The 18,043-nt window shown below is 38.3% G+C and overlaps 1 protein-coding gene across 7 annotated transcripts in view; it reads left to right on the top strand.

Moving 5' to 3' along the window:
- Positions 1-18,043, top strand: part of SEC11A (SEC11 homolog A, signal peptidase complex subunit) — a 67,815-nt gene that overhangs the window by 38,306 nt on the left and 11,466 nt on the right. For 5 of the 7 annotated variants that reach the window (XM_035024205.1, XM_035024201.1, XM_035024204.1 and 2 more), the window contains 2 exons: positions 9,808-9,917; positions 14,823-14,972. In XM_035024205.1, coding sequence (XP_034880096.1) covers positions 9,835-9,917; positions 14,823-14,972 — 233 coding nt within the window. In that variant the 5' untranslated portion in view covers positions 9,808-9,834. Of the gene's footprint in view, positions 1-3,749; positions 3,775-4,310; positions 4,420-9,807; positions 9,918-10,008; positions 10,158-14,822; positions 14,973-18,043 lie in introns of those variants that run through there. The other 2 variants (XM_035024206.1, XM_035024200.1) reach the window with 2 other exon arrangements.

Genomic DNA, 18,043 nt, shown 5'->3' with positions numbered 1-18,043 from the left:
GCTTTATTGACATATAACTTATAAAATTCATCCATTTTAAGTGAATAGTTCATGTTTTTCAGTAAATTTATAGAGTTGTGCAACCATCACTACAATCCAGTTTTAAGACATTTCCATCATTCCAGAAAGATCCTTTGTGCACTTTTACAGTTGAGGCTCTTCCCATTGCCAGCCCCGGGCATCTGCTAATCTGCTTTCTGTCTTTTAGAATTTGCCTTAGCTGGATAGTTTGTATAAATGGAATCATCCCAAGTGTAATCTTTTGCAGCTGCCTGCTTTCATTTAGCATAATTTTTAAAAACTGTGATAAAATACACATAAAATGTATTGTCTCAACCATTTTTTAAAGGGTAGAGTTCGGTGGTGTCAAGTACATTAACATTGTACAGCCAATCTCCAGGACTCTTCATCTTGCAGAATTAAAGTTCTGTACCCATTAAAAACTCCCCATTCTCCCTCCACCCCAGCCCCTTGGCAACCACCCTTCTCCTTTCCATCTCCAAATTTGACTTCTGTTGATTTTGTTCTCTATTGTTTATATGTTTTCTACTTCGTTGATTTATGCTCTAAAGTATATTTTCTTTTCCTGGTTGCTTTGGCTGTTTTTTCTAGTTTCTTAAAGTGGAATCGTGGGTTATTGATTTAAGATCTTTTCTAATATATGTATTTAAAGCTATAAATTTCCCTCCAAGCAGTGCTTTAGCTACATTTCATAAATTTTGATATGTTGTTTTTGTTTACACTCAGTTCTCAAAATATTTTATGATTTCCCTTGTGATCTCTTTTTTGACCCATGGATTATCTAGAAAAATGTTGTTTAATTTCTGAATATCTGTGGATTTTCCACATTTCTTTCCAGTACTGATTTCTAATTTGATTCCATTGTGGTTGGAGACCATAGTTTGTATGATTACAATCTTTTAAAACCTGAGGCTCTTTTTTATATGACAACGGCCTGGTCTCTGGAGAATGCTTCATGTGTTTGAAAAGAATGTGTATTCTGCTGTGTTGGGTGGAGTGTTTTCTAGATGTTTAGTTTGTTGGTGGTATTCAGGTTTTCTATATCCTTGCTGATTTTTCTATTTTTGTTTTTTAAGATTTTATTTATTTGAGAGAGCATGAGCGAGAGAGCGCAAGCACACAGCAAGGGGGCTGGGGCAGAGGGAGAGGGAGAAGCAGGCTACTCCCTGAGCAGAGAGCCTGACGTGGGGTTCTATCCCTGGGGCTCGATTCTGGGACTCCAGGATCATGACCTGAGCCAAAGGCAGATGCTTAACTGACTGAGCCACCCAGACGCCCCTCCTCTTATTTTCAGTGTTCATTTTGAGTGAGTTATGTTGGGTTTCATTTGCTTTTTCTAGTGTTTTAAGGAAGAAGCTTAAATTAGGAGGTTTACAAATATTTGGAAATTAAACAATTTCTAAATAACCCATGGGTCAAAGGAGAATCACAAGAGAAGTTACAAAATAATTTGAACTGAGTGTAAACAAAAATACAACATGTAATTTGAGACTTTTTTTTTCTTAATATAGGCCTTACTGCTATAAAATTCCTTCTGTGTAGCATTTTAGGTGCATCCCACAGATTTTAATGTCTTTTCATTTTTATTCAGGTCAAAATACTTTCTTTTTTGAGTTCTTCTTTTACCATGGGTTATTTAGAAGCCTCTTATTTGATTTTTAAATATTGGGGGGGGGGTTCAGATATCTTTCTGTTACTGATTTCTGTTTTCATTCCATCATGATTGGAGAATACTATTACTTGGCATAATTCAAATCCTTTTCTATTTATTAAGACTTATTTTGTGGTCCTGAATATGGTCTATCTTGGTAAACATTCTATGTATACTTAAAAGGAATGTGTATCTACTGTTAGGCGAAATGTTCTGTAAATACCGATTAGGAGAAATGGTTTAGAAGTGTTCAAATTTTCTCTATCTTTAATGATTTTCTGTCTTGCTGTATCAATTATTGATAGAGAGGTTTGGAAATTTCTTTTTTTTTAAAGATTTTATTTATTTATTTGACAGAGAGAGAAGAGTGCACGTGCACACAAGGAGGGGGAGCAGCAGGCAGGGGGAGACAGGGAGGGAAAAACAGGCTCCCTGTTGAGCAAGGAGCCTGATGTGGGGCTCAGTGCCAGGACCCTGGGATCATGACCTGAGCCGAAGGCAGATGCTTAACTGACAGCCACTCAGGTGTCCCGGGGTTTGGAAATTTCTAACCATAACTGTGGACTTGTATGTTTCTACTTGAAGTTCTGTCAGTATTTGCTTCCTGTGTTTTGAAGTTATTAGTTGCATAAATATTTAGGATTATGTCTTAATGGTGAACTCACCTCTTTATGAAATGACCCTTAGATTCTTGTAATATTATTTACTATAAAATCTGCTTTGTGTGGTATTTATTAACATAACCACTCCATCCGTCTGTCTTATCTTTAGTTTTCTTTTGATTAATATTAGCATGATGTGTTTTCCTGTCTTTTTACTTTTACAATATTTGTATCTATATTTAGAGTGCATTTCTTTTTTTTATTTTTTAAAGATTTTATTTATTTATTTGACAGAGAGAGACACAGCGAGAGAGGGAACACAAGCAAGAGAAGTGGGAGAAGGAGAAGCAGGCTTCCCATGGAGCAGGGAGCCTGATGCGGGGCTCGATCCCAGGACCCTGGGATCATGACCTGAGCCAAAGGCAGACGCTTAACGACTGAGCCTCCCAGGCCCCCCTAGAGTGCATTTCTTGTAGGCAATGTATAATTGAGCTTTTTTTTTTCTAATCTAATTGGACAGTACTTACCTTTATAATATTTAGGTCATTTATTTATTTATTTATTAAAGATTTTATTTTTTTATTTGACAGAGACACAGCGAGAGAGGGAACACAAGCAGGGGGGAGTGGGGGAGGGAGAAGCAGGCTTCCCTCCGAGCAGGGAGCCCGATGCAGGGCTTGATCTCTGGACCCGGGGATCACTACCTGAGCTGAAGGCAGACGCTCAACGACTGAACCACCCAGGCGCCCCTAGGTCATTTATATTTTATGTGATTATTAATGTGTTTAAGAATCTCCCATCTTAATTTTTTTATTTCTCCTTTTTGTTTATTGTTCCCCATTCCTCTTTTTTTTACCTATTTTGGATTAGTTGAGTTTTTTTTTAATGTTTCCATTTTATTTCTTTTGTTATATTGTTAGGTATACCTTATTTGTTTGCTTTAAGGTTTATCATGTGGTTTTTATTTTAAGATTTATTTATTCCAGAGAGAGAGCACGAGGGGGTTGGGCAGAGAGAGTCCCAAACAGAGCCCCATGCAGGGCTCCATCTCATGACCCCGAGATCATGACCCACGCCAAAACCAAGAGTCGAATGGTTAACCGAGTGTGCCATCCAGGTGCCCCATCATGTATTTTTTTTTTTTAACTTGTCTTAGTCTATCTTCAACTTATGTTAAATGACTTCATGAATACTATGAGAGCATTACAGTCATATATTTCTATTTCCCCTCCTCTAGCCTTTCTGTTATTGTATATTTTACTTCTGTACATGTTGCCACAATACCTGATTGTTACTTTGCTTTATTTTTTTTTAAGATTTATTTATTTATTTGAGAGAGAAAGCACGCACAAGCTGGGGAGGGGCAGAAAGAGAGGGAAAGAGAATCCCAAACAGACTCTGTGCTGAGTGCAGAGCCCAAGCAGGGCTGGATCCACGACCCTGAGACCACGACCTGAGCCAAAACCAAGAGTTGGATGTCCAACCGACTGCTCCACCCAGGTGCCCCTATTTTTGCTTTAGTCAATTATCTTTAAAAAAAAATTTTTTTTTTAAGATTTTATTTATTTGACACAGAGAGAGAGAGCACAAGCAGGGGGAAGCCACAGGCAGAGGGAGAGGGAGAAGCAGACTCCCCGCTGAGCAGAGAGCCTGATGCGGGGCTTGATCCCAGAACCCTGAGGTCATGACCTAAGCTGAAGGCAGCCGCTTTAACCAACTGAGCCACCCATGTGCCCCCCCAATTTTTTTTTAAAGATTTTATTTATTTGAGAGAAAGTGAGCAAGAGAGCACAAGCAGGGGAGAGGGGCAGAGGGAGAGGGAGAAGCAGGTTCCCTGCTGAGCAGGGAGCCCAATGCGGGGCTTGATCCTAGGACCCTGAGAGCATGACCTGAGCCAAAGGCAGAAGCTTAACTGATTGAGCCACCCAGGCATCCCAAAAGATTTAACAGATTTTTTTAAATGAAACTTGTCTTACTGTTATTGATATTATTGTTTAGACTATTCAGGATTTTCTCTTTTGTTATTATCATTTAAGATCATCACTGGGACCATCAATGACTTTATTGGGCCATAATAACGGCAGATAATCTGAACATGCTTCAGTTTTTCCAACACCATCAGTTTTACTTCTAGCTGCTGTCAAGGTATCTGCCTCTAATACCCCAGCTTCTAATCGCATCCTCTTCTGTGAGTTAAGAAGCAGGAGAATTGTGGTTATGGATTGATGAATCTCTTAGTTTGAGGTCTTAAGATAAGAGTTGAAAACTTAGGCCAACTGCAATTTTGTAGCTCTGAGACACATTTTTGCTTCCATGGTCACTTCTGTCTTTGCTTGATTGCTGGAAGTGTGACTTCTATGAAAATAACCTATGTGTTGGACTTCAAATATCTCTTGCAAGAATAGGAAATACAATGGTGTATTTGATAACTATATAGTTATCAGTGCATAACTTCCAAATTATGGCTGTTAAATTTGTCAGCTTTTATTTTGCTGAATTTTCTCTTGTTACTTATTACTTACAGCGTATTTTATTTTTATTTTTACCTTTTTTATTTTTTATTTTTTAGATTTTATTTATTCATTTGAGACACAGAGATACAGAGAGAGAGAGAGAGAGAGAGAGAAAGAAAGCATGAGCAGGGAGAGAGGCAGAGGGAGAGGGAGAAGCAGGCTCCTCGCTGAACCAGGAGCCCGATGTGGGGCTCGATCCCAGGACCCTGGGATCATGACCTGAGCTGAAGGCGGACACTTAACCATCTGAGCCACCCAGGTGCCCCTACAGTGTATTTTAAATTGTCACAAAACTTGTAGGGGAGGGTTCTGCTTCCTAAAACTGCAAAAATAAAATAGCACACACAAATTCCCGTACCATACTTACCAAGAGCTCTGCTTTTTTTTTTTTTTTTTTAAGATTTTATTTAATTGAGAGAGAGAGAGCATGAGCAGGGGGAGGAGCAGAGGCGGAGGGAGAAGCAGGCTCCCCCCTGACGTGAGGCTCGATCCCAGGACCCCAAGATCCTGACCTGAGCTGAAGGCAGACGATTAACCAACTGAGCCACCCAAGGCACTGCTTTGATTGGTTTTAATAACATTCTTTTCTAGTTTCACCTTGAGCATTGAAGAGCATATTGTTCCAGTTACTTCTTAGAAACAATAAGAGAGCTATTCACTTCTGTGGTTGTTCTTCTACATATGTCACAATGTCTTATTAATAGTTAGCATGATGTTGCCAAATGGTATGAGGTTAGGTAGCTGCCACCTTATTTCTGCTAATACCAGGAGACAGCCCTTTTTGTATCATGTATATTCATAAGTATTCAGATGTAGTGGTAAAGAAAGGAGGAGCTAGGGAGGCAATGTGTTTGTCTTTTGAATAAAGACTGTTGGTAGGAAAAAGGGGAGAAAGGAAAGGGAGAAGAATATGACATTTTTCAGACTTTTGCTCAGATGGAGTATTTGTTTCAGCAAATAGTGTGCTTCTGTGTAGATTTGGGCTCACAGACTGACTTCGCAGTATGCAAGTAGGCACATTTTAAGGAACATACCGGTTGTACATAGTGAGGGACTTTTTTTTTTTTTAAAGATTTTATTTATTTATTTGAGACAGAGAGAATGAGAGAGAGCGAGCACATGAGAGGGGGGAGGGCCAGAGGCAGAAGCAGGCTCCCTGCCGAGCAGGGAGCCTGATGCGGGACTCGATCCAGGGACTCCAGGATCATGACCTGAGCCGAAGGCAGTCGCTTAACCAACTGAGCCACCCAGGCGCCCATAGTGAGGGACTTTTAACCTCTTTCTCACTAATAAGAATGATGGGGGTGGTTTTAGTGATTAGATAAATTTCACAACAATGACTCTGTAGTGAAAGGTGGGATTACAAGTCTGAGGGAAAAGAGAAGGCTAATTATGGGTAGAATAGTGGCCTCCTTGCAGGGACCTAGGAAGTTGTAATTTTTGTCTTTCGCTTTTCTTTTAAAGAATAGTTATTACATATCCCACACCTGTTCTGACAATGCTACATCAGTACCTTTCTGAAAATGGAAAGATTTTCATCAACGAAACAGACCTGAACTAATTGATATGTAGCTATTTTTAGATTTAATTATTTCAGTGTGAATTTTTAAAGTTTTGCTGCAGAAATATGAACATGCTTGATTATGGGATATTGCCATAGACCATGCTAGGGGTGTTATGTAAATATGTGTACTTGCAAGGGTTACCTTTTCAAAATCTGGCCAGTTTTTAAATATGAAACCTATCTGACCCCCAGGTAAGGAATCATGGAGCTATATTTTATATTTGGTAGCTTATGTGGAATCTCACAGCCCTTCCCTCAGAGGTTCAGGATTGGGGTGCAATACTGTAGGTAACTTTTCAGGATCGAAAGCTTGGAAAGTAGCGCCTTCAGCTGAATTCCTGTCTGCTTATCCACTGGTTGACCAGAATTACTTCTTAGAAATTAGTTTTCCTACTTTTGACCTCTCCCACTCCACTTCCTCAATTCTGTTTTCTGAGTAACAGGACCATTTTTTTTTTTGTCTTTTAAAAAGCTACCATCTTGGGGTGCCTGGGTGGCTCAGTTGGTTAAGCGACTGCCTTCGGCTCAGGTCATGATCCTGGAGACACAGGATCGAGTCCCACATCAGGCTCCCTGCTCAGCAGGGAGTCTGCTTCTCCCTCTGACCCTCTGCCCTTTCATGCTCTCTGTCTCTCAGTCTCTCTCAAATAAATAAAATCTTAAAAAAAAAAAACCACTACCATCTTGAAGAGGTAGAATTTAGGAGACCTGAGTTCTAATAGTTACTGCTCTGCCTGCCAATAGCTGTGCAGCTATGAGCATATCACTTAGCCTATCTGTGCCTCAGTTTCCTCACCTGTAAATGGAAGGAAATGTCCGCAGAGGAATGTCAAACTAGGTATCAGATTATACCCATATGCTCATACTACTCCATTACTCAAAGAATAGGAAATATTTGTGTCTGTTAGAAAATGTTCATTATTTTCGTCCTTTGAGGGCGACATTGATTATATCGATAGAGTGTGTCATACTTCATTGGAGTGCCAGAAAGATAATATTCTGGCCGTTAACATGGACTTAAGAAAATAAACTTAAAAAAACGTGAAGCGTATATACTGGAAAGTATTTTGGTTTCACCTCAACTGCTGATTCCTCTTTCTGAGACAGCCACTGTCCCGTTTCTTGTGTATCCTTCCAGAGCTAAAATTCTTACCATAATAGGTAGTTAATGATGTTCCAAATATATAAAAATAGGAGTGACAATTAGTTTTTAGAAGCATGAGGGTAAAAAGCACAAGAAATAGCTAAAAGAGACAAAAATGATTGCTGGGCGGCCTCCCATGACCAGGATAATGGCTGGTTTTTGAATTATACTTCGATAGAAATAAAAATGATTTGTAAAAGTAGAAAATACAGATAAACAAAATGACACAAAATTGGCTAGTATTGTAGCCCCAGATGTAACCACTCACATATTTATGTTCTTCCAGTTTTTTCTATACCTTTGTTTCAAGAAAAATTAAAAGACCCAACCTCCCCCCACCCCCCGCCCCCCGCCAGAAGGGGCAGTTATGCGAGGTGGTGGATATGTTAATGAACTCCATGGGGGAACCCTTTCACAGGGTATACATATATCAGATCCTCATGTCATATACTTTTTTTTTCTTTAAAGATCCACTTATTTATTTGAGAGAGGAGAGGGGTGGGGAGGGGCAAAGGGAGAGGAAGAGAGAGAATCCCAAGCAGGCTCCACTCCCAGCACAGAGCCTGGCATGGGGCTCAAACCGAGGACCCTGAGATCGTGATCTGAGCCGAAATCAAGAGTTAAGACAGTTAACCAACTGAGCCACCCAGGCACCCCCTCATGTTATACACTTTAAATATCTTACACTTTGGGGGCACCTGACTAGCTTAGTTGGTAGAGCATGCAACTCTTGATCTCAGGGTTTTGCGTTCAATCTTACATTTTTATTTGTCAATTATATCTCAGTAAAGCTGAAAAAAATTGAATCGTATACAAACACCTGTAAGCTACCACATAGATTCAACAGTTGTTAACATTTTGCCATATTTGCTCTCTGTGTGCTTATGTGTGCATATAATTTTTTTTTCTGAATCATTTGATATGGGTTGCAGATACGACAGTTCACCCCTAACTCCTACAATTGGCTAACTACTACTAGCGTGCAGTATCTAAGATAACCATAGTACTGTTATCACACCTAAGAAAATTAACACTAATTTCCTACTATCATTTCATATTTGAGTTTCCCCAATTGACCCCAAAACATCTTTTTTTTTTTTTAAGTAATTTCTATGCCCAGTGTGGGGCTCGAACTCGTGACCCCGAGATCAACAGTTGCAAGCTGCTCTACTAACTAAGCCAGCCAGGCACCCCCCAAAATGTCTTTTATAGTTGGGATTTTTTTCTTATATACATTTTGTTCTTTTGAACCAAGATCCAATCAAAGTTTATACATTACATTTGGTTATGTCTCTGTAGTCCTTTTGGATCTAGAACAGTCTCCCACCTTTATTTTCATGACATTGAATTTTTGAAGACTAGAACACTTGTCTTGCAGAATGTCCACATGCACATTTATTTTTTAAAATAACAAAAATGAGTCAATCATGCTCTTTTTTTTTTTTTTCTCTCCAAGATTTTATTTATTTGACAGAGAGACACAGCGAGAGAGGGAACACAAGCAGGGGGAGTGGGAGAGGGAGAAGCAGGCTTCCCGCAGAGCAAGGAGCCTGATGTGGGGCTTGATCCCAGGACCCTGGGATCATGACCTGAGCTGAAGGCAGACGCTCAATGACTGAGCCACCCAGGCACCCCAGTCAATCATCCTCTTATCCGCCTTAGTTCAACACAATTAGCTCACATTATTTCTCTCACTTGAAATGCCTTTCTGGTATCATATCTGCTTATTGAAGTAGAATCTTACAATTTGTCGAGTAGTAAGACAGAAAAGGCTGGCTTTCAAGGCCTAATTATGTGACTAACAAGCTGTATGACTTTGGCACAGTCATTTCCTCTGAGACTTAAGTTTCCTCAACTGTAAGATGAGGGAGGGGGGTTAGATGCCGCGAATAGCCCATTGTTCTCAAGGGATAAACGTTATAGAACAGTTAGTCCTAGAGGAATTGAGAAGCAGTGGTGTGTATCCCGGATGTGATTGAACTTAAGGTGAATTGTGGTGAAGCCTAAATGAAATAACGTCTGTGAAAAGTTTTGAACATAAGTTATTATGTAAGGGTAGCGCGTTGAGTGACCAAACAGGAGAAGGGTTATTGGGGGATAGGAGGCTGTGCTGGGATGCTGATGGCATAATTATTACAGTATTTTAAAGAATGTCTCAGAACTTCAGTTGTCCTAATAGTACTACCTGAAACGGTTTTGTTGTTTGGTGTTTTGGTTTTTTTTTTTTGAAACTTTTAAATTGATACTACTCTCAGTTGCTTTCTTGAGTGGGGATAATTATGGGTCTCATTTCTTCTCTTTTGTTCTTACAGCTGTATTACCAAGTCCTAAATTTTGGAATGATTGTCTCCTCGGCACTAATGATCTGGAAGGGGCTAATGGTCATAACTGGAAGTGAAAGTCCAATTGTAGTGGTGCTCAGGTAACAATTTTTCTTTTCCAGGCATAGAATTACATGGCATTACTTGAGAGATAAATTGAGAAATTGAGTAACTATTGTATTATTCCTCTAGAAACTATGCTTTCCCAGAAGAGGGCCTGAAAGAAAATCGGTTACTATTTTTCAACTGTGAGAAATGCGCAGCCTTGTTAGGCACTTAGAATTCAGACCCCAAAGGGCTCATGACTTTTCTACAAAACGTTTCTACAAAACGTTTACTATGTGAGTTTTATTTTTGGTACATCTTGTAAGAAAGTGTTTCAATGTACTGTATTTTCCTGAAATAATTCTGTCTTCTTACATTCTTCATTTTGATTCATCAGGGCTGCTATTTAGTTGTTAGTTTGCTAGATTAGGTATCATCTCCATGAATTAAGAATTTTTCTGCAGCGTGTTCTCAGTGTCAGTTCAGAAGCATCACTAATTATTTCCATGTTTCCTGCTGACCTTTAAATATCACTTCTAAACAGACTTCAGAAATTTTGAAGATATTAATGCTGCCTCTTAAAGTGACAGTACTGAATCTTTGCCCCCCCATACTTCCTTCTCTATCCTTGAACTCATACTCTAGTGATTTAAAAACCAAATTTAGTAACTAACTCCTTTTTGGAGAATTACCACTTGGTTGTTTAATTGAATCATTATAGTTCTGTCTAATTTGGGGCTTAATTATATAAGCTATTTCAAATCTTTTCTGGAGATAACGGTATATAAGTATAAAATAAATCATTACCTAGAGTGTAGATAATAGTACATTCCTCTTAACAAGATCAGTTTGATTCCTTCATTGTCATCTTAGGATATAAGTACTTTAGCAACAAGTGGTTCCAGCAGCAAGGCACTGGGTCTCCAGTGTCTTACTCTTACCTTACTCCTACTCTTACTCATACCTTTGTTCTGTGTTTATTAATGAACACATCCAACTGTAATTTTAGAGATCCAAAGGCATGTATGTATTTTATTAGCTGGGAAAGCATTTAATGTACTACTCTGGGAGTACAGAGACGTGGCCCCAAGTTCCCAGACAGTTTTAAATTCAGTGGAGAGCTTCAGTTTCAAACACTAACAGAAAGAGAAGTCACACTAATTGGCACCGTGGGGAAAAGGTGTAGAGAGCCCAGAGAGGCTTCTTTTAGAGATTCTTCTGGGATTATTTCAGATTGAGTTCCCTTCACTGGAGATGCTTAAGGACAATCTAATGACCTGTAAACTGGGGATGTTGGAGTGAACAGGGGATTCGACTGAGGACCTGTTCAACACTGTGGTCCTGGAAACAGTTCACTTCTGCTACGGCTGGAAAATCTAAAATATCAGTTGGGGCTTAAAAGTGGTGTTTGGACAAGTTATTTCGCAGGTAGGTTTATTTATAGACTAAGTTTTTCTGATTACTGATGTGGAATAAAGAAAGGAAATTAAAAGAGACCAGGTCCTAGTGGAAGAAAATCTGGTCAAGACTAGAAGGAGCAGTCATTAGACAAAGGTACTGGACATGATTGGGTGGCCAAGTAAAACCAGGTGGCCTGGGTTTCGTGTAACTTCGAGGAATATAATTATTACCTGGAACTAAATATGCTTCAGAGGATTCAGGTTAACTGAGAATCCACTTTTAGGACTTCTGTGAAGTCACTGGGGGATAAAGACAAATAACTTTTTTAAAAAATATTTTTTAAATGCCAATATTTAACACATAATGCTATATTAGTTTCAGGTAAAGACAAGTACCTTCTTATTTATTTTTTTAACTGGAGTTTCAGCAAACATTCAAAACTTATTTTCCCCTTTATAGAGCTGAAGTCAGTTTAAAAATATTTAAGTGGTTTATATATAAATTCTTATAAAATTTACAATTGATGTATTAATTTTAAAAATTTAGTCAGGCAGTGGTAAAAAGTTTACTAATAATTTATTTAATGTTTAAAAAGTGTCCCCCAGTGTATTTCTTTAATAGTTCTCTCACTGCCCACTGTTTTGTTTTTGTTTTTAAGATTTATTTGAGAGAGAGAGCGAGCATGCACATGCAGGGTGGGGAGAGGGGCAGAAGGAGAAGGAGAGAGAGAATCCGAAGCAGAAGGCTCCTCACTGAGCACAGAGCCCAACACGGGGCTTGATCCCATGACCCTGAGATCATGACCTGAGCCTGAATCAAGAGTCAGATGCTTAGCCAACTGAGCCACCCAGGCGCCCCACTGCACACTGTTTTTAACCCCATCTGTATCTGAATTTTTAAATCTTTTTATTTCCACCCAGCTTTCTTCCCTGAAATCTAGACTCTTGTTTTCACCCTACACTGGACATCTCCATCTGAATGTTGACCGGGCACTTGAAATTCCATGTAATAAAAGTAAAATTCATCTCCTTTTCCCACATACCTGTTCTTCTTCCTCCTGTTTCTGTGACTGTCACTGGCATCTGCTCTATTGCCATTGTTAAAAATCCAGGAGTCATCTTTGATCACCCCTTTCTGTCCTATCCGATTGGCCATCAAAGTTACCATTTTCTCTTTCTCTTCTCCTCTTTCATAGTTGTCTTCCATGCTGTTGTTCTATTTCAGGCCCTCCTCATTTCCTGCCTGGGCTGTTGTAGTGACCTTTAAAAATATGCTTCTATAATCAGAAAAAGTTAATATATTTTCACTACATGAAATGTTGAAAACACAGAAAAACTAAGTGGTATGAAGTCACCCATAGTTCTGGGATAGAATCACTATTAATATTTTAGTCTCTTTTTTCATGTATATTACTTCTTACGTGATTAAGTAATTCTGTATGTGCGTCCTTTTCTTTATGTGTCCCCTTATGATTCTCTTGTGTCCATCTTTTTAATAACACTTTTAATGATTGCCAAGAATTCAATTATAAATAATAGCCTGGACAACTGGTCTCCAGTCAGTCTACCTTCTGATCTTTCCTAGTTTACTCATTAATTCAATAAATATTTAAATATCCTCTACATATTCTGTACCTTCCGACGTGATGTTTCTTAAATGTAAATGTGATTATGATACTCCCTGCTGAAAATTCTAGAGTGGCTTAGAGGCAGGTTAGCACAGTGAGAGTGGATTCTGTTGGACTCCCTGCTCAAATCTCACCTTTAACATTTTTTTGATTTATAACTTTACAACTTTCTAAGCCTCAATCTCCTTGTCTATAAAGTTAGGATAATAAGAGTATCTACATCATAGAGTTATTCTGAAGATTGTTTTAAAAAAAACTTAGAATGGCACTTTGTACACAGTAAATGCTCAATAAAAATGAGTCATTAAACCGTAGCAGCTCAGCTTTTATCTGTTTTATTGATATAATTTTCTTTTTTTTAAAGATTTTATTTATTAACATAATAATAAAAAAAATTTTTTAAAGATTTTATTTATTTATTTGACAGAGAGAGACACAGCGAGAGAGGGAACACAAGCAGGGGGAGTGGGAGAGGGAGAAGCAGACTCCCCGCTGAGCAGGGAGCCCCATGCGGGGCTCATTCCCAGGACGCTGGGATCATGACCTGAGCTGAAGGCAGATGCTTAACGACTGAGCCACCCAGGCACCCTGATACAATTTTCAAGCAAGGTTTTATTTGAACAAAGGATGTCACTGATCTTAAAAATCAAAGTAAAAACTTGAAAACTATAGGTTTAGAATACTTTCTCTAATATTTTCACCAAACACATGTCCTGTCTTCTGCCTGAACATCTTCTGAAAAAGGGAAGTCCTTGTCCCCTGAAGAACCTTAACAAAAGTGTTAAGAATAAACATACACTGAAAATCCGTGTCCCCAGTGGTTCCCTATATATTGCTATATATTGGAGTCACCTGGGGTCTTTTTTGCTGTATATTGGAGTCACTTGGGGTCTTTACAAAATACTAATGTCTGCCTCCCATCCCCAGGCATTCTGATTTAGATGGCTAGAGCTACAACCTAGACTCCGGGATTTTTTTTTTTTTTTTTTAAGTTCCCCAGGTGATTCTAACAAGTTTGGGAACGACTGCCATATTCCCCCATGTTGAGGTACCAGAGTCTTAATACAGAAGTGTTTGGACTTTGTCATTATTCCTATATTGGATTTTAACCCTTATCTGTCTATTTTTCTTACTAAATCTATTATTAAAAACTGGAGCTTGAGTTTCAGAAAATAATACTGATGGGCTACTTCTTCATAGCAAGAAAAGTTTCATTAATTAGTGCAAATATCTTAGGATCTTTGAAAAACTTGGTATAGGGTAGAACAGGAGAGAGGTGAGAAGACTCCAGAAGTTTGTCCTAATTACCATGGAATTGAAGCCTTTCCTCATTTCTGAAATTCTTAAACAAAAATCTCTGCATTTGTTGTTGATTTTCTTTCTTGTTTTTCTTTTTAAAATAAGTTGATAACAGAAGCATTATCTCTGTAGCTGACTAGTCTTTGACTTGATGAGCTCTTTTTCCTTCTTAATGAATCAAAACTGTAAGGTCATCTTGGTCTCTTATCTTTATAAATGGCAGAAGACGATCCAGTTCTCATTTGAATATTTGAATGTGTTTAGCGTTTTCAGATGAGGTAAGAATAAGGGCAGTGATTATAAAGTTCATTCTTTTATATTCCATTTGTCACTTGAAATTTTAAAAGGTTAAGGAATTAGTAACATTGCCCTTTTCAAGATTTAAGTTCCTTTGAATAGTAATGCTTGAAACGGATCTAGTCAGTTAAGGCTAATAACCAAAGAAACTTCTGTATAACTCATTAGTCTGTGGAAACCATATTTTGGGGACAACACACATCAATGCTGATATATTTGTTAAAGTATTGAGTATACTCCAGGGGTGATATTTGTGATTGTTTTGTTGAATATGTAATTTTGAAAGTAAATTTAATCTCACACTTTGTTTTCTATTATATTCTTCTCTCCCTCCTAGTGGCAGCATGGAACCAGCATTTCATAGAGGAGATCTTCTCTTTTTAACAAATCGTGTTGAAGATCCCATCCGAGTGGGAGAAATTGTTGTTTTTAGGATAGAAGGAAGAGAGATTCCTATAGTTCACCGAGTCTTGAAGATTCATGAAAAGTATGTGCAAACTATGTCTTCCCTGTTTTAAGATCTTTTCATGTTTTAGTGTTTGCAGTGTTTAATTTTGATAACCTGAAGATTAAGAAGAGTGGGGAATGCCTAAGTCCTTCTTCCAATCCATTTTTATAAATGTCTGAAGGTTTAGTGAACATTTGGAAAGCTAAAGAGTTACCTATTAATTCATTTATTTCTCTGAAGCTTTTTCTGGAAATTTTCCTTGATTTCCTTTTACTTCCCAACCAGATCCATAGCCCTATGTATCACCCCTCAAAAAACGACATAAAGGTTGATCCCAAATAGAATCTTCTAATGTAATTGATGAGGTAGCCCTCCCTAATCCTTAAAAAAAAACAAAACAAAACTTTATGGCAATCTAACAGACATATCCAATAAGAATAAATTTATCAACTTTTTCAAATTCCAAAGAAAAATTCTTTTTCTTTTAAGATTTTATGTAATCTCTACACCCAACATGGGACTCAAACTCACAACCCCAAGATCAAGAGTTATACACTCCACTGACTGAGCCCGCCAGACACCCCTAAATTCCAAAGAAAATTTCTAAAATCTAAGTTACTCTTTTAAACATAGACTCTTGCATTTTAGAGTTAGAAGGGACATATGTAAAACCTTTAGAATCACCTGGAGGTGGGGCATAACAATGAGCAAAGAATTTCACCTCTCTGGGTCTATCTCCTTATCTGCAATATTAAGAGGTTTAGGAAGATGAATTATAAGATCTGTGAGTTCTGAGCTTATGCTTCCCTGTCCAGCTCCATATTCCTCACCCCCTCCCTTACAAATTGGTAGTATTTCTAGTTAAGGAAAACATTCAGGAGGGAAGGAAAGAAAGAAATGAAGGAAAAGGTAGGTGTCCTGGAGGACACACAGAGGGGAAGGAAAACAATGAGATAGTGATTTTAGGTTCTTGAGAATGAAGGAACCCTAAATAAATATTATCTTATTCTTACCCCACCCTCTAAAGTAATTTATTTTCTCCACTTAGAGAAGAGGGAACTATCAACTGTTGCTTTTTTTTTTTTTTAAGATTTTATTTATTTGCATGTGTGAGAGAGAGAGCAGGGGGGAGGGACAGAGGGAGAAGGAGAAGCAGGCTCCCCTCTGAGCAGGGAGCCCAGTGCGGCACTCGATCCCAGGACCCTGAGATCATGACCTAAGCCGAAGGCAGACGCTTAACTGACTGAGCCACCCAGGCGCCCTCAACTGTTGCTTTATGAAAATCTCCATAAACACTCTAGTTTAAAAGAGTTCTTTCTTCATTGGTGAAGTAAAGATGGGACTGCTCTTTTTTTTTTTCCAAACTTCAGTATATATTTTGAAAGATTATAATTTTAAAATGGCATTTTACTATTGACTAAGAAGGAACAACTTAATTTTTTTAGAAATTTAGTTTGGAATTGTGAAGGTTTATTCAGTACAGGCAGTGTTTTCCAGATTCTCCAAGTGGATTTGTGGTGTTTGTTCTTAGCGCTGCCTGTTGTGAGCAAAGCAGAGCCAACTTTTTCCTGATTTTATCAGAGAAAATCAAATGACACTCAGACCCTGCTTTGGGTAGAGCAAAAGTTACCCGTTTTTATGTGCAATCCTTTGAAATTGAGTGAGTTTTTTATTTTAAACAGTTGATCTTGTTTTAGGGCAGGTTCATTGACATACCAATTATAGATTCCTTAAATTTTAAAAATAATTTTAACAATTCTGAATGTTTTAAGCTGTATGGTACTACTAATCTAGGGTTTTGGGTGATTTCATTTTAGACTCTTGAGACGCCTTCAGCTTGAAGGCCTGGCTAGATAACAGATCCAGTTAATATCCTGAAGCTTCCAATTTCCTTTTTTCTTTTGGGAAGACTAAAATACCTGATTGTGAATATCATTTGATTTAGTAGTGTTAACAGTGTTCTTAAATATGAGACTAAATGACAACCAGAACGGATGAAGTGTTTTGGTAAATGTGCCCTGAACGTTTTCAGGCTGATTTTTGCACTGTTATTCATTTCTTTCGTCTGAACATTGTTTTAAGAAATAAAATCCTAAACTTTGAGAAGAAGAGAGGTAGGAATCATTCAGCTGACCTCTCTCTTTGGTCTCATTCCTCCTTTCCTTCTCCACCTGCTTCTTATGTACAGTGCCTTTGTAAATTTGAAAATATCATAAAAAGCTCTTTTTTTCATATGTTGACTCTCCATTTTATAACAGTCTTATTACATAACATATAATAAGGTGCTGTATAAAATTGGTAAATATAGCAAACAAAATCACATACAACCTTAACACCCAGAGAGAATGTTAAATTTGGGGTAATTCTCTCTTTGTTTTATAAATATACATTTTCCCCCTGTACAACACTGGGATCTACTCAATACAGTTTTTGGTAACAAGCTTACCTCATGAACATACGGTAGAATATACCTGGTATTACCACATATGCAAAGAATCCCTAAACTAAAAGATCACCTTGCCAAGTACTGCTTAATGTGTTGGTAATGGGCCCATGAATTTGAATCCGTTCTTTGTGCCCAAGGTGGTCACTACCTCGTCCTATCTGTTCTCCAGAAGACACACTCTGTGCGCTGAGCTGTCTGACCAGGTGGTGGGAAAGCGCATGTAATCCAGGGCTTAGCTCTAGTGCAGTGCTGAGCTCAGGCAAAATAATATTGTAAGGGACATTAAGAAACTTCCAGTATTTGTAATAGGAGGTAGTTTGGAGGAGTAAATAGTACATTGAGAAAAAGCTGTCGATGGTGTTATTTATTTATTTATTTATTTTTAAGATTTTATTTATTCATTTGACAGAGAGAGAGAGACAGCGAGAGCAGGAACACAAGTGGGGGAGTGGGAGAGGGAGAAGCAGGCTTCCCGCGGAGCAGGGAGCCCAATGCGGGGCATGATGCTGGGCTCGATCCCAGGACCCCGGGATCATGACCTGAGCCGAAGGCAGACGCTTAACGACTGAGCCACCCAGGCGCCCCTCGATGGTGTTTTTTAAAAAGACTCAACCACCTCCTGCATTTATTGTAGTCTAGTTACTATGTTTTTAATTTAGTAAGG

This window comes from Mirounga leonina, unplaced genomic scaffold (genome assembly GCF_011800145.1).
Source record: "Mirounga leonina isolate KUSES-001 unplaced genomic scaffold, KU_Mleo_1.0 Mir_178, whole genome shotgun sequence".
NCBI classification, from domain to species: Eukaryota; Metazoa; Chordata; class Mammalia; order Carnivora; family Phocidae; genus Mirounga; species Mirounga leonina.
Note: the sequence above shows the minus strand (reverse complement) of the source record. Positions and strands in the feature narration are given on the sequence as shown.